The sequence below is a fragment of the Paroedura picta genome, chromosome 16 (genome assembly GCF_049243985.1).
Source record: "Paroedura picta isolate Pp20150507F chromosome 16, Ppicta_v3.0, whole genome shotgun sequence".
Classification (NCBI taxonomy): domain Eukaryota; kingdom Metazoa; phylum Chordata; class Lepidosauria; order Squamata; family Gekkonidae; genus Paroedura; species Paroedura picta.
In genome coordinates this window covers 11,460,604-11,482,860 of record NC_135384.1, presented here as the reverse complement: position 1 = coordinate 11,482,860, position 22,257 = coordinate 11,460,604, and the positions used below count along the sequence as shown (strand labels likewise).

At 44.6% G+C, this 22,257-nt stretch overlaps 1 protein-coding gene across 1 annotated transcript in view; it reads right to left on the bottom strand.

Annotated features, from left to right (window-relative positions):
• LOC143825219 (scavenger receptor cysteine-rich domain-containing protein DMBT1-like) overlaps nucleotides 1-12,886 on the bottom strand; it is a 46,548-nt gene extending 33,662 nt beyond the window's left edge. The window contains exons 1-5 of the mRNA XM_077313243.1: nucleotides 12,655-12,886; nucleotides 6,891-7,238; nucleotides 5,606-5,911; nucleotides 2,973-3,287; nucleotides 392-697 (exon numbers count right to left, since the gene is read on the bottom strand). Of these exons, the coding sequence (XP_077169358.1) occupies nucleotides 392-697; nucleotides 2,973-3,287; nucleotides 5,606-5,911; nucleotides 6,891-7,238; nucleotides 12,655-12,748 (1,369 nt within the window). The 5' untranslated portion in view covers nucleotides 12,749-12,886. The remainder of the gene's footprint in view (nucleotides 1-391; nucleotides 698-2,972; nucleotides 3,288-5,605; nucleotides 5,912-6,890; nucleotides 7,239-12,654) is intronic.
• Between the last annotated feature and the right edge of the window lie 9,371 nt (nucleotides 12,887-22,257).

The following is a 22,257-nucleotide window of genomic DNA, read 5'->3' as shown; positions in this document are numbered from 1 at the left end:
CCTCTCCCCACATTTCCCTGTGGGAAAGGTGGGCCTGAGAGAACTCTGACAGGACTTCTCTGTGCGAACAGCTTTAACAGGACTTTGACTAGCCCGAAGTCACCCAGCTGGTCACATGTGGAGGAACGGGGAATCAAACCCAGCTCTACAGATAAGGGGCCGTAGCTCTTAACCAGGACACCAAACTGGCTCTCATCAGCTTGGAACATCCTTCTCCTCACATCTGCTGCCAACCCTTCCATCTTTTAGAAGCTTTGTAACATCCTCTCTGATGTAGTGTTACAATGAACTCAAGAGCTTGTGAAGTGTTTTTGCGCCCAGTTGGCCTGACATGGATTTTGACAGTGAACACGATAAACTCTCAACATTGTATCATGTTCTGCTAGATTACCTGAGCACTCCACACTTGCATCCCTTCTGTGGTCACAGCTATGCTCTCCCCAAGGCCTTGCTTGGCATTCTTTCACTGAGGCTTCTTTCCCCGTGCAGTTCACTCGGTCTAGCCAGATGGTGCCAGATCCCTGGGAGTAGCGCGCCCCACTTATTGCTTGTAGCGCATTTCCACAGTTCAGCTCCCGGCACACCACTTCCGCATCCTGGAGGTCCCAGCTGTCATCACAAATGGTTCCCCACTGCTTGTTGTGGTAGACCTCAACCCTTCCCGAGCAACGATTTGAGCCATTCATTAGTCGGATATCTAACAGGACAAACAAGCATACACACACGCATTAAAGATAGCAGCACACCCATGGAGGAAAGGATTAGGAATCCAGTTGAAGTCCCCGGGCAGGAGGAATTCAAAGACCACAACACAAAGACCTGATATACTTCCAGTATGGAGAAAGTTCCTGGGACTGGGAAAGGGCAGATCAAGGTCGTTCCTCATTATGGGGATTTGTACTGCAAGCCAAAATGCATGCTGATTGGTTCCTTCAGGTGAAATGGCTGATTCCCCAACCCCTTTTAAATGCAGGGGAGGGGGTAACTGATTTGACTTAACCGAACTGATTCCTATTTCTGTGATACTTATTTTGAAAAATGCTAAAAGTAGTAACCCGTGTGCCAATGTCATTCTTAATGGACCAAGCGGGCATGTGATTTGCGTGTCCATGACTGCTGTGTTGGCTTGAGTGGTGTGATAGACAAGCAGACTGTTCATTTCTCTCTGCTGTCACACAGGTAACACAGGTGCAGTGCTTGATTCATGCTGGATTTGCATTCATTTATTTGCCCCAAGTGCACAGGGTGGCTTGTAACGTATTAAAACTGTAATACAGAATTCAAACCTGACATTAACTTCTAATATATATTTGACAGTTAAATTAAAAACCTCCCACTTTCTCACCGGTGGGGGTGAGTGGGAGCAGAATGCTGGAATGTTATTAACAACTAGGAGTAAAGCCCGTTGTATCCAGAAATACAATGGGCGCTAGAGTCTGGGGGTGGAAAATGGAAGGGGAGTGTAGGAACTGATCTCTTTAGTCTGGAGATGTAATTCTAGGGGATCCACAGGTCCCACCGCTTGGAGCTCCTCTCTCCAACTGCTACCCTCTGTTCCCAATCTTGGACTACAGCTACTTCAAGGCCATGTCCCGTATCCCGACGTCAGATAGGCATTGGGCGAGCAGCTCATGATCTACAGTGTTGAACACTATTGTCTATGACATAAGCAGGAGGAGGGTGCATTGGCTCAATTATTTGTTCTCAGTATTCAGGGAATATATAAGGAATGGACCAGACAATAAAATTAAGTTTCTTTTTTGCCCAGACCTGCTGCATCACTAGGGAAAAAGTCATAGATCAGAGCAGAAGCAATGAATGTAACAAGCAAGCTGCTTGGAATACTCATGTTCCAGCATAGTTGAGCTATGCTCATCTTTCTCTGCTGGCTTTTGACATTGGTGCGCTTCAATTACTGCACCTGTTGGCTTGTTTCTTAAGGCATTCTGCTCTGCCGCCCCCCCCCCCCCCCGTGGAGAGCATGGCAATTGAACCTAACTGTAGTACAGCAGGGCCGGTCATCTCTTATGGATGTCAAGAACACCCTGGTTCAATTCAGAGAGCTCAGGAGGTGACCCCAGGCCCTCGTAATGATACATGCTCATTGAAGCAATCCCAGCCAATCATTATAGTACTGTCAGATCTTCAGTAAGTAATTTTCAGCATTCTCAAAACAGTACAAGTGGTTCTTTGGGGGTAAACTGCACCAGTTAAAACAGTATGGAAAAATAGGAAGCTGAAGTATCAACATGAACCTTAATTAGCACAGTTCCGCAGGGCCTGCAAGGCCAAGCTCTTCCACCCAGCTTTTGGTTGGGGCTGACGAAAAGCACCATCAAACTTCCATTGCCCCCACCCTCCCCACGCGCTGTTATTCACCTCCAACTAGAGGAGATCCAGACCACTGTCTGTCTTGACAGACGGCAGGAGTTTGACTCCGTGAATGTTGACGCTGGAAACTTTTTCAACCAGAAGTTGGTTTTGTAACCATTTTAGACCGTTTCAAATTAATGTTAATAATTTACTTGTTGACTCAAAGGAACGCCAAGAATTGGACATGACTGAATGGATAACATCATCATTATGTGTCTGTGTGTGTATGTAATGTTGTACACCACCCAGAATTGGTCCATGAGGATAGGCAGTACATCAATCAATCAATCAATCAATCAATATTTCCCCAGCTTCTGCTCTATTAGTTGTGCTTATAGATGGGTGGGCTTGCTTGAGGCATCGGAAGGGATTGGTTCTGTAGGTGCACCCAGGTTTTATTTTGCTCCTTTTCGTTGCACCCATCTTTCCCCTCGTGTCCTGCTGTCGTGGAATCCATAGGTTAATTTGGGATTTATGCATGCATATGTCGGGATACAGAAAATAGCGAAGGAATGACCCAGGCCATTGGGTAAGGATTGGACGATTTCAAAACGATGGAAGAGAAAGAAATGTTCTTATCCTTTTGGTCGGTCTCTTACCTGAACATACAACACTAGCGTCTTCACTGTGGGTACAGTCATGCATTCCCCATCCTTTAGTAGGGCATTGACTGATGGATTTCTCTGACCCTGTGCAGTTAACACTATCCATCCAGATGGGACCACCCCCTGCTCCAAAACGAGAACCTCGCGGCGCTGAAACAGCCGTTCCACAGCCGAGATAATGACACACAACATTGGCATCTTCAAGGTCCCAATCGTCGTCACATACAGTTCCCCAAATTTGTTCATGAAATATCTCAACTCTGCCAGAGCAGTGAGTAGGTCCTTCTGCTAATCGGATTTCCGGAGGCTCTGAGGAGGAGAAGAAAGGCACAAAGAAAGAACGAATGTTTCCGAACAAAGGGTGTTTTCCTTCATTGTCTCTACTGCAAGCATGTTTTGACCCTAGTTGAACAGGGCATGCCAAGAGTGGACATAATCTGAGCACTATCCATGTGGAAATAGTCTTGCTGCATTTGGTTCACAAATTGCACATCTTTCTAGGGTTGTGGTCAGGGAAAAGAGCTTCTCAGGGACTGGTGCAGAAGTTTCACTGCAGGGATAGTCAACCTGTGGTCCTCCAGTTGTCCATGGACATCTGGAGGACCACAGGTTGACTACCCCTGTTTTACTGGAACCTCTGATGTGAAGACGTCACCTCCTCTTCCCCCTGCCTGGAGTTTTCAGCTGCACATATATACCCATGCACAATACTACCATGCCATGCTTTAAATTTTAGGTGGGGGGGGGGACTAGCCCTTTGAATCATGAGGTGACAGACAGGAGAAACAGTTGATAAGAATATCAGTCATTTATATTGCGAACACAGAATGAATGCAGTTATCCCATAGAGGAAAAATGCCCTTTGACATCTGCATCAGGGTAAATTTGTATGCAGTCTAAGCATCTGATTAATGTCGCTCAGCCTATGCTACATGACAAAAGGAAACAGAATATGTAGGGCAGGACCTCAAGCTTTTTGAGACTGTGGTCGCCATAGGAGTTTTGAAAACAGGCAGTGGACAGTAGCAGGCACCATCTTGCCTTGCGATGCTACACACAAAGACAGTGTCTGAAGCATCTGAAACATTGGATCTAATCCTTCCACAGGTACCCATACATTGCACATCAAGTGCTGAGTGACGACTAGGGAGGAAGACAAGTTTAGGGAGCTTGACTTGGGAATCAATGTTCATATGGCTTCTTTTGATCATGGGCAGAAATCAGAGAGGCAGCATGGTGTAGTGGTTAAGAGTGGCCGCTTCTAATCTAGCAAGTACTGTCTGTAGTCCTGGAGGCCTGACTTCAAAAAGGACATGGACAAAACTGAGATGTTGCAGAGAAGAGGATGATCCAGGGCTTGGGGAACAAGCCCTATGAGGGAAGGCTGAGGGAATTGGGAATGTTCAGCCTGGAGAATAGGAGGTTTAGAGGGGACAGGATTGCTCTCTTTAATTATTGGAAAGGTTGTCACTTAGAGCAGGGGTAGTCAACCTGTGGTCCTCCAGGTGTTCATGGACTACAATTCCCATAAGCCCCTGCCAGCAAACGCAGGTTGACTACCACAGGTTGACTACCCCTGACTGGGAGGAGAACAGGGAGTGGTTTCAGTTGGCAGCAGAGGAGAGGACTTGCAGTGATGGCTTTAAACTACATGGAGAACAGTACTGGCTAGATATCAGGAAAATAATTTTCACAATCAGAGCAGTTCAGAAGTGGAATCGGCTGCCTAAGGAGGTAATGAGTTCCCCCTCACTGCCAGTCTTCAAACAGCATCTGGACAGATCTTTATCATGAGTGCTTTGGGATGATCCATCCTTGAGCAGGGGGTTGTACTAGATGGCCAGTATGGCCCCTTCCAGTTCTATGATTCTAGCATGGCTGTTAGATCTGTGGATCCCACCATGATCACATATGACCATATCAACCAATCTATGTTTAACACATTACAAAATATATTAAAATGAATTAACTCCCATCCATTTGGAAAACGCTTTCTGGACCTCCAAGAAACCCCAGGGTTACACGAACCTCTAGTTGAGAAAGCCTGCTCTCCACAAACTGTTTAGAAATTTGAGGAACTATTCACTGATTTTTTAATTTAATAAAGAACTGCTGGCTATGCAACATGCACAAAATAGGAACAAAAGATGTGCAAAGTCACTTACAACGACTAACCCTTGCAAAGCTTGCTTAAGTTATTTGTAGTATAACAAAGAGTGCGGATTAACATGCAAATGATTCTGCCTCAGTTCTTTCTTGCCTTATTTGAGAAGATCCAACTCAAGTATCTTTTTGACTACTGTTATAAGCTGCTACCCCACCCCCAGGCCTTTTGGTTGAGGTAATGCACATATTTGCATGCAGTGTTCGTCGCTATTTGATTCAGAAACTTGGCCAACTGTGTGTGTGATCTGACTTTATCCCACTAGAAAATTATGAAGAACCTGAGCCCTGTGGCCTACTCAGAAGAGTGAAGGAGAATGTAAGAGAATCCAGGTGCTCCTTGTCTCTCATTTGCCATGTCTCCAGTGTTCTTTCCTTCAAAGAGAAGCAACCTAGGCATTGTCCCCATGAACTCAAGAAAGCAAGGTTGAGTGTCACAATATCTATGCTTCTTTGGCCATTACCTGCACACTCCACACCGGCATCTTTGCTGTGGCCACAGCTGTGTTCGGCCAGTGGGTTTGCTGGGCATTTACTGAGACTCTCTTCTGATCCGGTGCAGTTGACTCCATCCATCCAAGAGGGACCAGATCCTTGTCCAAATTTTGCTCCCCCGGGTGCAGCTATGACACCTCCGCAGCCCAGTTCCCGGCACACTACACGGGCTTCGTTCATGTCCCAGCTGTTGTCACACACGGTTCCCCACTGTTGGTTATGGAACACCTCAACCCGGCCCTTACAGGTTGATGAACCACCAACCAGCCTTATCTCTGTTAAAAGAGAAACAGAATGACAGTTACAACCCATGCCATTCGGATGGATGGACGGACGGACGGACGGACGGACGGACGGACAGACAGACAGACAGACAGACAGACAGACAGACAGACAGACAGACAGACAGATAGATAGATAGATAGATAGATAGATGAAGCAGCAGGCCTTCATACCAAACCTGCCAGACTGTAAAAGAAACACAAAAAGTTATTTCGACATGCAAACATAAGCATTCAGAAGCTCAGTGAAACCAGTGGCTTCACCATTGTGTTACTGGTCTTACTCAGCTAGATTCTTCATTGGCATCCATTTTCTTCTCCTTGTCCCTAGAGTACTCAGTCAAGAGGAGTATTGACTCTGCGCATCTGTCCATGTTTAGAAGAACAGGAAAATAGCCTTGCTGAATGTGCACTATGGGCAAAATGAACAATCTATAACATTTGAAGAGAGATGTGTACTCTGCTAGCAGGAGGCAAACATAGATTGAGAAGCAGTCAAGTACTCAGTCAAGACGAGTATTGACTCTAGGCATCTTTCCATGTTTAGAAGAACAGGAAAATAACCTTGCTGAATGTGCAATATGGGCAAAATTAACAATCTACAACATTTGAAGAGAGATGTGTACTATGCTAGAAGGAGGCAAACATGGAATGTCATTACATACACACACACACAAGGTTTCCCCTTTTCACACACGCTGTCATCAAGTGTGAGAGCACGCCCCTAAGAAAAATGTAACCTCATGATGTTTAGTAGACCAATTAATTTCGAGAGGATTTTCCTGTGTTTAGGATTGCCAACTTTTGGTAACACTGGCTTTGCATTGCCTTTAACAACAATTTGAGGCGCAAATGAAAACATTTCTTTACAGCACGGCACAGCATTTTTGACTAATGACTAATCAATGCCTGGTGAACAAGCCAATAATTGGAGAGCTAAAACGTAACTCTACCCATAGATCAGTGGATTTACCTGCGCATATGACGCTAGCATCTTCTCCATGGTTGCAGTTGTTATCTCCCCAAGGCCTTGCTGGGCACTGACTGAGTGCGGATTCCGTGCCTTTGCATCCAACGTCGTCCAGCCAGATACGGCCAGTCCCTCTTCCAAAATGTGCTCCGGACATGGCAGACAGTGCGGCTGTGCAGCCCACCTGCCGGCACACCACTCGGGCTTCCTCCATGCCCCAGCTATCGTCACAGATGGTGCCCCACTGGCCATTATGCAGCACTTCCACTCTCCCACTGCAACGACTTGTTCCGTTCATGAGCCTCACCTCGGCGGGGGCAGAGGTTGTAGGGTCCGGGGCTGAAACCGCACCTGGGAAGATGAACGTTCAGAGAGTCAGTCAGAGATGAGAACGTCTCCCTTGAATTATCATTTGAGAAGCAGCTTTAGGACAGGAAAGTGGCTGGGGAGGGGGCGGGAAAGCAGTCAGAATTGCCTTGCTAGATCAGACCAGGCCCACTGAGTTCAATATCTTTTTCCTAACAGCAGCCAGCTCCCAGGGGCTCCAATGAAGAAGAGTTGGTTCTTATATGCCGCTTTTCTCTACCTGAAGGAGGCTCAAAGCAGCTTACAATCGCCTTCCCTTCCTCTCCCTGCAGCAGACACCCTGTGAGGGAGGTGGGGCTGAGAGAGTCCTAATATTATTGCTCTGTGAAAACAGCATTGTCAGGGCTGTGATGAGCCCAAGGTCACTCAGCTGGCTGCATGTGGAGGAGGAGCGGGGAATCAAACCCAGCTCACCAGACGAGCCACTACTCTTAACGCTGGCATGGCGTAATGGTTAAGAGTGGCACTACACCACCAGTTCATATCCATCCTCCGAGGAGTCAAGTGTTTAACGGTATGCTGACTCTTTTCTTAGGGTTTCCACTTCGCTGTTATTTCAAAAAACATTACACAAAACTATATAGTAACGTCAATACTATAATTCTTACTATCGATGACACGTTAATTATCATAATAATTACTATTGTCAATGGCATATTCTGGTCTTTTTGAAAAGCCACATAAATTAGCAGTAGCCACCGTATATCTTCTAATAGTGATTTCTAAATATTGTATCTGAAGATGTGTTGATGAACACAAAAGCTTGAATAAAGATTTGTTGGTCTTAAAGGTGCTTACTGGACTGTACATTTGTTTGAATGCTCACTTCTTTTTTTTTGAAACCCTTCCTTTTGTCATGAGAGGACTTTGACTTCACAACCATATTTGTTGTTTTAGAATCCCCTTTCATTTCCTGGTTGGTGTCTGTTGGCTATTGTAGAAAGCCCCAACTGCTTAAAACTTTTGTGAGAAGGAAGATGCTACAACACCTTGATTGCTTTAGGATGCTTTGGGCTGATCCTGCCTTGAGCAGGGGGTTGGACTAGATGGCCTGTATGGCCCCTTCCAACTCTATGATTCTGTGATGCTATGATTGTCTTAGTCATCCTGCATTTCTTTCTGCCTGGGGTGGGTTTTATTTATTGAGAGAACTTTTCATCTGTCTCTTTCTTACTGAGTGATCAAGGCAGAATACAACATCAGGACAACCATCAGACAGCCATAGCCTTTGTGCAATACAGCAAACTAAAGTATGGATCTGAAACATTTAAAACCTATGCAACTCCAGCTGTCCACTGGAAAAACCTCACACGGGGACAACTAGAGGACGATTTGGTATGGATGCTACACACAGTGTTCTAGTTTGCAAGCAAACATGGAGCAAAATGTCCATGTGGATGTAGCCAAAGTGATAACCTTCTAGACACACCCAGAAAGGCCATTTCACAATAAAGAGGGTACAACTAAAAATTCCAAGAATAGGTGGTGACTGTTTTGACATGCCTGCAGGATAAAATGACTAATCAACCCAAGCCATGAGCATCTTTACAGGCAAATACCAGCACTTTTCATTGAACTTGGAAACACACTGATAATCAGACAAATTGGTGTAGCCCCGGATAATCATTAGGCTATTACCTTTTCAACTATCAAAAATGGGGAGCATAACACTTTCCAATGAGTCAGACATACTGGTCAGATTCCCCTCAACCAGTCACCTTCAACTTCCGCTTGTACATCTCACAGAATATCCACCTGAGCCCAAATCCAGGACAAATTGAGTTGCTCTTGGTGGCTTGAATGAATAGAGATATAGGTTGATGCCATTGGCCTATTGACGAGACTAAACATCAAAACTCAAGACAATCTCATTCAAAGACCTTACATAAATAGTGAACAACATGGACAAGAGCAGTCAGCCCTATGAAGCTCCACCAGTCAAATCCCTAAGGGCTGACACAGAGGTCCTCAGATAGCATTCTCTGCAGCCTGTCTGATAAATGTTTAACCCACTTAAAGTCTTCTTTTATTTCCAACAATTCAATAACCTGGAATGGTCAACCCTGTCAAAGGCTGCTGACAAATCTAACTAAATCAACAGGGAATCATAGCCCTTCTCAAGATTCAGCTCGAGATTGTTCCCTAAAGCAGGGATAGTCAACCTGTGGTCCTCCAGATGTCAATGAACTACAATTCTCATGAGCCCCTGGCAGGGAATTGTAGTCCATGGATGTCTGGAGGACCACAGGTTGACTACCCCTGCCCTAGAGCCAGTATAGTCAGACCTAAAAACAGATTTGAAATGCTCAGGATCAAAATGTATCTTCCATATTTGCAAACAGCATTTATTAGAAGAGGTCAAGGGCCATTGCAACTAAGAACAAACAAGAAAAGAAACATAAAATGGGGGATAGTGAGACAGCAGATTAATGCACGTTTTAAAAATGTTTCATTCTGGAAATGCCAGCGTGATTCATATACTACCCTGTCAATTATCTTCTTCAGGAAAAATTGGCCTGGATACTGACTCTCAGAACCATATACCGGGTGTGGTCATGGACACCTGGAAAGCTACAGTTTGATCACCCCTACCATATATCCTGAGAATCTTGTGGGTCCGTACAGTGCTACAGGACTCCAAGCTAACTGGTCTCCGGCTGACCATCACAGCTGCCTTCCGAAAACAGTAAAATCAGTCTCCTGATTTCCCTTTATTTCACAAGAAAAATTGTACATTTCTCAACTGATGGCCCTCCTCAGGATTTCTGTACATGTTGTATTTATGGAATGGCATTATCATCCTTACCGTTGGTTTTTCAGTTCCTTCCTCACAAGCAGGCTTTCCTGTTTCACACAGCAAGCACAGCAAACGGAAATGGTATTTCCAGTTTGTTTTCTTCCCCCTGCCCTGAGACTGGCTACTGACAGCCTTTTCAGACCCATCCAAGTGTACCTGGGTAAGATTTCCACTGATACTAAGATCCCACTTTCCAACTTGTTACATTTTCACCAAGCTTGGAGAGCTCTTTTAGAACACGCCCATTATGTTCTTGTTGCTCATTTCCACAGCTTTCTGCTTCTCTCGTTCTCTTGACTATGGATCTCGATACATATTCTAAAGCAGGGGTAGTCAACCTGTGCTCCTCCAGATGTCCGTGGACTACAGTTCTCATGAGCCCCTGCCAGTGTTTGCTGGCAGGGGCTCATGGGAATTGTAGTCCATGGATATCTGGCGAACCACAGGTTGACCATCCCTGTTCTAAAAGCTCGACTGCTCACTTTCTTTTTTCTTTTTAAATAAATTTATTTATACCAAATGGAGTTACATTAGGATTACAGATTAGTACAAAGGAAATGAAAAAAGAAGAAAAGAAAGAACAAAAGGAATAAGTAGGGAACCTGTCATTTACAAGTGACTTCCAGCTTTCCTCAAAGAGAAGTAATTCGTGGGCAAACTGTGGGTCTCCTAATGTCCATGAACTACAATTCCCATTAGCCCATGTTGGTGGGGGCTCGTGGGAATTATAGTCCATGGACATCTGGAGACCCACAGTTTGCCCACCCCTGTCTAGAGGCCATAGAGCCAACCTTATCAAATATTCATAATTATACATTTGAACTCTTGTTCAACATATTTCTTCCACAATGGAGACTGTGGAAGAACTGCTTACTTTCTTTGTTTGGGAAAATCATCCTCTTTTACTTACAATGAGCTACCTGCCCTTTAGCCACTTATAACCGAAATACTCTCAACATGTTCAGTCTCATGTTCAGTCTCAATACTCTCATGTTCCCCCCTATCATTTATCTTACAGGATGACATAACCTTGTTTAGGACCACTGTTGGACAAGGCAGAACTTGAGGATGGGCACCAAGAAAAAAAGATGTCAAGCAGGTTGGGGCCTTTTCGGTTCTGGCCCAGATCCGGTGGAACGAACTCCCAGTTGAGCTCAATTCCACGGGCCCTGCAAGACAGAGCTCTTTGGGTGAGGCCAGGGTAATTAGACCTAGCCCCCCAAAAAATTGGTTAGAACAGCAGCCACTCCCTGATTACCATCTGTTACCATCTATCCCCTTTGCATCTAGTCTGCCTAAAAAAGGGGAGGCATTTGAATGGCCTTGCTTTGAAGCTGACTGAAGAAGTCTCTGAGCAGCCAACTAATGTTTGTACGCCCTTGCTATTTTGGCAGGCAGTATTGCCATCAAGGATCAAAGTCTGCTTGTCTCTGTTTTCTTTACTTTCAAAAGAAAAGACTCCCCAAAAGCATGCATGGTCCTGTTCTCTGGGGCTCATGGACATGAGTTCCAGGACACCTCCCCACCTTCAGTATGTTCATAGGTTCTTAGAGAGAGTGTGCAACTGGGGGAGTCTTATGCACCAGCTACTTTGCCTCTAGTTTCTGGGGTACAAATAGTAATGGACATTCAGAAGAGTTAGACAACTTTCCAACCCTGGTATTCTATCTGGCCTACCTCCTCTCTCAGGTCCACGAGGATTTTTAAAGCCTTTTTCTCACTTCCTAGAAAGAACCCCCCATACCTCTCCTGCTTTCTTTATGACACATCAGAGCCTCTCAGTTTTAATTTTAAAAATCTTTTAAATCTTTTAAATTTTTTAAATTTTAAACATCTTTTAAATTTTTTAATTTTTAAACATTTTTTTAAAATTTAAATATCTCTGGTGAAAAAGGGGGAGATGAGACAAGCTTTATCCTGCTAAATTCTGAAAGTTCAAGAAAGCTTGGGGTGGGGGAGGTAAACATTTCCTCCCCACATTCTTTCATATGAATCCAAAGCTTTTTCGATATGAGAGATCCAGTTATGGAATTCACTGACACTTCCCTCCAACCCTTAACATTTTCTAGATGAAAAGATTTGGGGTTCAAGCACTATTTGGAAGCCCTTTGAAGAATCCCCAGGGAACTGTTATTACTCTGCAATGACCACAATTCTGTTTGTATTTAAATATACCCCTCCCAGATTGTTGGGAAGGAAGTATAGAAATCTAATTAATCCATAAAATACATTTTTGCTTCAAGTTCCATGGTGGAGTGGTCCCAAAAATGGACCGGCTTCTGTTTAGTGTGATGTACTTATCTACTTATGCCTACAACCCCAATCAGCAATTCTGCATTGTGCATTGAGACTATTCTTGTTGATGAGAAGAGAAGAGATTTGCCAGTTGAACCCAACATCTGCCTTAATCACCATTCCCCACAAGAACTCCACATTCCTGGAAAGTACTAGGTAGTCAACCTCTAATTGGCTGGTGGTCCTGAAGAGCACCTTCTGCCCAGCAACATGGTAATCTGATTGCTACAAAACAAGCAGTGTTGGGAGCTACAGCAGAGGAGAGAGGGAAAGTGGAATTGAAGGAGAATTGAAGGAGAAATCACTCACCCCAAAGACAGGTCAGGAGAAGAAGGGTCATTGGCATCCCTCTCAGCCCTTTTCCAAGATGTCTTGCTGAAGAGGGCAGAGCGAAGGCAGCCATTATCCCCAACAATCCTGTTAGGTGGGAGCAGATTCCTCCCAGAGACAAAGCAATCAAGGCCTGGATGTTTTGCCTGCAGTTTGTCCTGATGGGACACTGGCTTAGGTCAATGCCATGGGCAAAGGTTGGGAGTGCAAGCTAAATGCTGGGAAGGGACTGGTCCAACTGGGAGGGAGGAGTCAAATCAAGCGTGATTTGGTAAATTTGCTTTATTCTGCTGATTCCAGCAGAAACCACTTTTAAGTTCATCCAATGGGTACCTCAAACATGACTTGGGACGGGGTGTGTGTGTGTGTGTGTGTGTGTGTGTGAGAAAGACAGTACTCTGTAAGCAAAGTCATACTCAGTAGGAACTTGAGCAGATGTCCCATTCTTGCCTGTGGTTTCACTGTACTTGCAAGCAAGTGAAAACACTATCAGCTCTCTTTCAGATTTCTTCTGCGACAGTCCCTCGACTTTGGAAGAGCCTCCCCAAAGTATAAAGAAAGTTCTTACTCCTCTAACTTTCTGGAGAGGGGACCCAGCTTTGGAAGTGATGACAAAATGAATGTTTGAGTTTGCGGATTCTGAACATTTGACTGAGAATACAGTCTGACTGATTCTGCAGTCATTCAAAATGTTGCTGCAGCACTCATGAAGCCCCACGGAATGGCAAATGTTTTACACTAAAATCTGCCTCTTAAGACACAGATCTGAATGCAAACCCTGTTGGCCGTGTGGTTTGACAAGCCTCAGAATCTGCGATTTCTCCCCCTTCCCTTGAAAGGCAATTTGCGGTTATCCAGTGAGGAAGTGCGGGATTTGAATCTGCTTCCTTTTCCATTCCCACCTCAGTTGATGTTGTCATGAATACAAATCAACTCCAGCTACTATCTGCTTCTCCTCCCATTTGCCTCCTCTCCATATTTTTTAAAAAAGTTTTGACCATGATAGCGTTACAATGTGAATTTACAATAACAATAGCGCCTGTTTTCTTGGAATGCTCTGGAAAGTGAACTGTAAGTCAAAAATTGTGTACCTTTTGTGCAGATAAACCTTTGTAGAATGGTGGCTAATGTGCTTTGTTTTCATCCATGCATGGTGACTGAGCTCACATCAGCACAATACCCCCCCCTTGGGTGATTTGAGTGTCATGTGAACCAAGAGAGGGGGTGCATATTTTTATTAAATTTTTAATAGAATCATAGAGTTGGAAGGGTCATCTAGTCCAACTAATGCAGGAAAGACAAAATAATGCATGCTTAGACAGAAGGGGAGTCATGATGAGGGGCAAGACCCCAGACACTCCCAACAACAATGCAAAATACATGCCACGATTGGAGTCCCAACCAAGTTTAACATAAAATAGAATACATAAAGGTAAAGGTAAAGGTATCCCTGGTGCAAGCACCGGGTTATGTCTGACCCTTGGGGTGATGCCCTCCAGCGTTTTCATGGCAGACTCAATACGGGGTGGTTTGCCAGTGCCTTCCCCAGTCATTACCGTTTACCCCCCAGCAAGCTGGGTACTCATTTTACCGACCTCGGAAGGATGGAAACCTGAGTCAACCTTGAGCCGGCTGCTGGGATCGAACTCCCAGCCTCATGGGCAAAGCTTTCAGACTGCATGTCTGCTGCCTTACACATAAAAGCATAAAAATGTTAATTTAAGGCAGGAACAAGGGGTCACTAAGAAAATGCCAGATGGAATAAAAAATCCTTTACCTGCTGGCAGAAGACACATAGGAGGAGACAAACAAAATTACCTTGTGGAAGGAGTCCCACAATATTGATTGCATGACCAAGAAGGTCCTCTCTTGGCTCGCCACCTAAATAACTTCAGAATGTAGAGACACATGAAAAAGGGGACTCAGATGAAAATTTAGATACTTCCCAGGTCTTCTCATCAACTACAGTCCTTCAGTTAACCAATAGGCTACGTGGGAAATAGCCCTTGAGAAAGGACTATTGTGCCAATTACCTGGATTATCCACTCATTCCAGAGGTCAACCAGACTATCAACAGGAGCAGCGACTATATCATCAGGAAACTTGATCTGACAGAAAAAGTATTCAGACCCATTTGGATCTATGTCTGGGCTATTTTATGATCTTCTGCTACCTCTCCATAGTCTTCAGGGGGCATTGGAGGAAATGTATATTTAGCATAGATATGATGGGAACTTCCTCATGATTTTCAAAGTATTTCCTCCAATGTCCAGGGCTGATTCTGCACTTACACAGGAACACCTCCTCCCATCAAGTCATCTGGCTATGCTGATGCATCAGGGAAATGCATGAAGACTGGGGGCAGTGCCTGAGAAAGGCAGAGTTTGTCTTAGTAGGTACACAGTATGATAAACTGCAGACTCTGAAGCTGCCATTTCTTCTAGAAGAGCTCATTTTTGTATTCTGGAAATCAGTTTTAATTTCAGGAGAGCTCCAGACTCCACCTTTATTGTCAATCCACAGTTGAGGCCGGGGGATTCCCCTGGTGACATAAGGGGGCATCACTCTTTAGGTAAAACTCTATGTTAAGAAGCTAATTTTACCATAGAGGTTCTGCCCACAAACCACAGCATCACTTCCAACATCCATGACATGCTATGTCACTTCCAGGTGACACAGGGATGCGGTGTTTACTTCCTGGTTCTTTCCTCCCTGCTCCCAGTTCCTCTCCATCTGCTGCCATCTGGTCCTAGACACTTGGCAATCTTCTATGGGGCTAGTAGCCCTTTGTCTCACCCAGTACCTTGGTAGACAATGTTGGGAAAGGTTTTATATTGCATATAAACATATTCTTCTGTATACAGAATATATCTTTGGTTATATAGCGATGCTAGTCTACTGTTCATCCTAAAGCATGAGAACATAGTGAGTCCAGATTGATGAGAAGCTGAGCAATCTATAGTCAGATTTCCTTAAGAATTTTTAAAAGGTAAATTGCAGTGATGTGGGGCCTTGATGTAGAATGTGTCTGACAGAAAACTACAGCATTGGCTAAACATAATGACTTGCTCAAAGCTTCAGCTATCAAGAGCCTTTCAGGCTGTTTTCTTGTCCCAAGAATGGAAAGAAAGATAGGGAAAGAGACTGAGTCCCTCTTTGTGTTTTTATCATAACAAGCTCAAAAGGTCAGCTTCAGTAGGTGAAGTCTTCTCAAACAATTAAACCCTTTTCTCCTCTGTACTGTGGCCCAAATCTACTTTATGATCATAAATCACTGGGAAAACTCAACTGCAGATTTCTCAGCATCGGTGCTGTTGGGTTATAAACCCAAAGATGCTTTTATATTCTATAAGAGTTTGTGCAATGTCTTGCACAATGGAAGGCAATGTTTCCCAAAATTTACATTGCGCAAATTCTTGTGAAAGTCATGTGGACATTTGCAAAACAGTGCGCATGGCTGTGTTACTTCTGCTCACAGTTTTGGGGAATGACCGCGGAATAAATATCTACTTTAGAGAATCTGAGCCAGCGGAACTTACATAAAAACAAGATCTCAGCTGAATTTTGGTTTAATAAAATGTTCACAGTTTGTTAAATGCCAGAATAAGGAGAACTGAAATACTAACAACGTCAAAAAGAAGAAGAAGAAGAAGAAGAAGAAGAAGAAGAAGAAGAAGAAGAAGAAGAAGAAGAAGAAGAAGAAGAAGAAGAAGAGTTGGTTCTTATATGCCGCTTTTCCCTACCCGAAGGAGGCTCAAAGCGGCTTACAGTCGCCTTCGCTTTCCTCTCCCCACAACAGACACCCTGTGGGGTGGGTGAGGCTGAGAGAGCCCTGATATCACTGCTCGGTCAGAACAGTTTTATCAGTGCCATGGTGAGCCCAAGGTCACCCGGCTGGTTGCATGTGGGGGAGCGCAGAATCGAACCTGGCATGCCAGATTAGAAGTCCGCACTCCTAACCACTACACTAAACTGGCTCAAACTTCATTTGATCTACACGAAAAGGCATATCCACAGCAACAATCCTTAATTCACTCATTCCATACATTTATCTCATAGCGGTTTGATGGGATTTAAAATCATGTTGTAATGTACACCTGTTTATTTTTTTTAAATCAGGCTGTATGGTGACAATGTGTGTGGGGGGAAGAAGGGAGTAGAAGCGGTTGGTAGGCAGCATTAATGCATAGCAATGATTACACTGATAGAGGTATGAGTGGAAGAGGAAGACAGATTCAAATCCCAGAGGTTCCTCCTTGAGTAACTGTGAGGGCCTTTCCGCACAAGGACCAATGTTGCCAATTGGTTCCACAAAGCAGAAACGCTATTTTTAAAAGTGAAATCTCGGTGTTATGCATACCTGCTTTTTTAGTGGAATTCAGTAGCATTTCATTCATTTCCCACAGGTTACTGGTCTCGCAAAAATCGCTAGATAGGAAGCGATTTTTCCTGTGCTTTGTCCCACCCCTGGCCATCAATCAAACGTACAGCCAATGGGCGGTTGTTATCATGCCCTGGGAAAGCCCCTTTCCCTTTAAGAACAGTTAAAAAAAAACACGTTGCAACGAATATGCATTGATTCTTCCTAATGTAGAGACCCATCTAGCTGGCAGCTGGCATGTGAGCTGGCGATTCATCGTTACCACGCTCCCCCGAGTGAAAAGAAAAATCCCCCCCAAACGGGCGCGATTTCCGGCCAAAAATAAAGGGAACTTGCAAACTTGTTGTGCTTGGGGACTTAGGGGAGCTTTAAAGCACTTCTGTGGAGGGACTTCCCATTCCTCTCCCCACAACAAACACCCTGTGGGGTGGGTGAGGCTGAGAGAGCCCTGATATTCCTGCTCGGTCAGAACAATTTTATCACTGCCGTGGCGAGCCCAAGGTCACCCAGCCGGTTGCATGTGGGGAGCACAGAATAGAACCCGGCATGCCAGATTAGAAGTCCGCACTCCTAACCACTACACCAAACTGGCTCTCTGAAATATCCCATGCCAAACATTTTGGGTATTTTTTAAAATGTTCTTTGTGGTCTTGCCACAGTCCACTTCTACATAAAAACACATTCTTTTCGAAGAATTTAAAGATTGAGGAAATCATCAGCAAAATGTGAGATAAAGTTGCGAAGAAAAATAGAATCCTGTCAGCATCAACAGAAACTGGATGTCCTCGGACTCTTGTTGACCTAATAAAATGAGGAAATCATATAAGGCATGGAATATGCTGACTTTCAACTTTAGTTCCTTTTGTTGTGGTTTATGATGAATCCTCCAGTAGCACGGATTAGATTTGTTTGCTATTTCGAACAGAATCATTAGCGATGTGATGGAATGTGCTGTTGAGACACAACCAGCTTATGGCAAATTGTAGGGTCTTCAAGGAAAGAAACCTTCAGAGATAGCTTGCCATTGCCTGTCTCTGCATAGCAACTTATTACTCCTTTGGTGGTCACCCACCCAAATAATGGCCATGGCCAACCCTGCTTCTGAAATCTGACGCCTGACTATCCTGGGCTATTATAGGCATCATTAGAGATGGACATTAGAAATTATAGTGAGACTCTCATTCAGGTCATCTTGATTCTTAATAGATTAATATATCATGATGGCAAATTTTCAGATTCCACAATGCGTTGCTCTAATGACCTGCAGCATTTTCACGTAATGCGCATGCTTGAACTCTAACCCAGTGGTCCCCAACCTGCGGGCCGCGGCCCGGCGCCGGGCCACAAAGGCCATGGCGCCGGGCCGCGGCTCCCTCTCCCCGCCCCTCCCCCCCGCAGTAAAAAACTTCCCAGGCCGCAAGCTTGCAGCCCGGGAAGCTACTTACTGCGGGAGGGCGGGGAGAGGGCGGGGAGAGGGAACCCGATCCACGGGTGCGGCCCGCGGGCGCGGCCGGGCGCGGCTCGTGGGTGCGGCCAGATCCGCGGGTGCGGCCCGCAGGCGCGGCCGGGCGCGGCTCGCGAGCGCGGCCGGAAGCGTGGGCGTGGCCTGCGCGGTCCCTGCGGGCGCACCCCAATGCCCTGCCGATCCCCAGCCTAATAAAGGTTGGGGACCACTGCTCTAACCCACACCCCTGTTCCATGAAGTACAGAAATGACTGAAAGTATTCCCAGCAAGCCATTCTGTGAGCTGCCACATGTAAATTCTTTCTCAGGTCACCTTGAGTTGGCAGAAAGATGGCAGAGCAATGGGACACCTTCATAAAAGCATCTTTGGACATAGACCATACACCGCAGATGGGCACAGCTCCTGGACTCCGGATAATTACCCAAGTATATCTATTATAGATGCCTTCACAAGCCACAGAAATCAACTTAAAATTTTTATTATTGGCTGTGCTCTTGTCAGATTCCATCTTGCTTTGTCTGCTGATCTATTCTGGAACTTACGGCACAGACCTGAACTAGGCAGCAGAACATTTGAAACCAAAACAATTGGCAATCCATTCAATAGGCTTCTACACATGCATTTCTAGATGGATGAGGAGATGAACCTATGGAGAATTGGAACTGGGCACCATCAACCTCTATATTTCATTGTTCAAAACATTGTCTTGGCTCCAAACCAGTGATCTGAAGCTGTGCCCAAATGACTAAAACAGAAAAGGGTGAAATGGAATCTAGATGTTATATTGGGAATGGATCCACTTATAGTGAAGTGTGTGCTGCAATTGCATTCCAGATATCTAATTGCATTCCTGGGTATCTAACCTAACTTCTTGAAATTTAGATTGCTGTAGGGGCCAGAAGTCCCTTCAATCAGCTTCATCTGATTTCCCAACTGTCTCTTTTCTTAATCAGGGCCAAACCACTTGTGGATGTTGTAACTACGAGCATGTAGCCTTATGATTGATTACTGTAATGCACTGTTCATTGGGCTGCCCTTGAAGACAACCTGGAAACTACAGGTGTTTCAGAATGTCGCAGTAAAAATACTTTCAAGGGCTAGCTAATAAGTGTATACCTTATCTATCTGAAAACAGCTTCATTGACTGTCAAGTTGGTTTCGGACCCCAATACAGAAGGCTGCTTATGTCATTTATTGCTCTTTATGTTTTGGGATCCACATATCTAAAGGATGGTCTCCTTTCATGTGTCTCTATGCACCAACTATGATTGTCAGACTGCCACCTAGTGACTGTTCCTCCATTCAAGGTAACATTAGTAAGTACACATGCCTTTTCTGTTAGATCTCCCATTCTGTAGAATTAACTCCCACCCATTCAGCAACTCTTCCAAGGTCATCAAGGAACACCAGGGTTTCATGAAACCCTGGTCTAGGCACTCAGTTCAACCTCCTGAGACATTTGGGTTTTGGTCATGGGTCCCCTTATCATAGTAAAGGTAAAGGTATCCCCGGTGCAAGCATCAGGTCATGTCTGACCCTTGGGGTGATGCCCTGTAGCATTTTCATGGCAGACTCAATACGGGGTGGTTTGCCAATGCCTTCCCCAGTCATTACTATTTACCCCCCAGCAAGCTGGGTACTCATTTTACCAACCTCGGAAGGATGGAAGGCTGAGTCAACCTTGAGCTGGCTTTTGGGATTGAACTCCCAGCCTCATGGGCAGAGCTTCAGACTGCATGTCTGCTGCCTTACCACTCTGTGCCACAAGAGACTCTTATCATGCATATCAGCTATTCACTGCTGCATGTGAGTGCAAGTATTCACATCCCACTGAAGTCACATTGTGTGTGTGCGGTGAAGGACTGGGATGGAATCATGTATGAGACAAAAACAAATGATTTTCAGTAGTTCATTGAATGTTGTGAACTCTGAAGCAGAAAACATAGGCACTTGCTCTACAACAACATCCTGGCCCCCCAAAATGTCCACCTGGCCTCAACCAGGGCCAGGGCCTTTTCAGTCCTGGCCCCAACCTGGTAGAATGAGGTCCCGGAAGAGCTGAGGACCCTGCCGGAGTTACCAGCTTTCTGCAGGGCCTGCAAGATTGAGCTCTTCCGCCAGGCATATGGTTGAGGCCAAGGCGTTACCATCAGAGGATCCCCTGGATAGGTTAAGATCTGCTTCCCCACTCCCATCAGAAGAGAACCTGGCCCAAGGGCTGAATTGGGGGATAGGAGGTGGAGGATAGGAGGTAGAGTGTTTAAAATCTTTTAGGGTAGTGATCGCTGTCTGCTTGGTTTCTGATAAGGGCTGTTTTAATGGGGGTTTTATGGAATCTATTGTTTTATACTTGTAAACCGCTGCGAGACTTTCCAAGAGTGGCAGCATAAAAATCAATCAATCAATCAATCAATCAATCAATCAATAACATGTGTGTATGATATATATCAGGAAAATTATAATTTTAATCTCTTTATGGTTGCTTTAAACTGAGAATATAAATCTAATTCTATAAAGGAGACGGCTACAGAAACAGTTTAAAAGTTGGCAGCCATCTTTGCCATTCCTTCAACCATGCTGGCTATGCGAAATGGCTGTTAAAGGGTATTGTTACTAACTGTATGGTGCTGTCTTGAGAATGCACCTGACCAGGAGCTCAGCAAAGAAGCTGCAAATTGAGAAGGAAAAACCGTTTATAATGAAGCCATGCAAAAATAGCTCTGTGGAGTAGCACAGCTCACTTAGCTGTAAACCTTTCCACTAAGGCGGCATGGAGACAGGCCTTCCAAAATAGCCCCGTGGCTGTCTCTGCTTATTGAACATGTTATGTGGTGTGGGCAAGAAACCAGAGTGTATGCAGTGAATACATTCTCTTCTCACAACCCACAGTCTCTCTAAATAAGCCCTTTAAAAACAGAAGTGGTTTTGTGGCATGTGGCTGGAAATGAAGGCTCCACTGAATGTCAAAAAACATCCATCTAGTTACGACTGAGAATGACGTGTGTTTGCATCTGGAAGCATGGAAGTAGTAGCATATATACGATTTGGGGGTTATTTGCTTTTACAACTCAAGGTTTTAAACTCTCAAAGTTAAAACTCTCTATTCAACAGAGAATGGCTACAAGATTTCATCATTTCTACATACATCCATACATATCTTTATTACGGTCGTGGACCATCAAAATCAAAACTATTTCACAGTTACAGAAATAATATGGCTAAAACATGGTTTTACTCATAAAATAGCATTATGTTATTTTTGATTAAAAAAAGAGCTTTGACTCTCAAACACTTAACCCCCCCAACTCTTTAATTGTTTGCAAAAGTGCTACTAGACTGGAATCTAACTTTCCATTTTAGTATATTGCTTAACTATTTACCTGAGCCAAGATCTACTAGTACCCACCATTCAAATTCCTATCCGTTTTAAAGAATACTAGCCCATTTCTCCGTCAAGTCCTATGAAGTCATTTTAGTTTGAGTTTTCGCTCTTTGTCATGCTTTTCTTGCTAGGTTTGTTGTGTAATATTTGTCCTCATTTAACCGAATCGGAGGCCACAAATATCGGTATTTCCTTCCTGTCGTGCTTTGTGAGTATCTTCTCATTCCTCCACACTGCTGAAGACCAATCTCATTAGCGATAAGATTATCAGGGCAATGGTGACAAGGAGATAGGAGGTCTTCCTATCAACTCTTAGGGCTCTGGGCCATAATTGGATTGTAGTCAGGCAAGGAT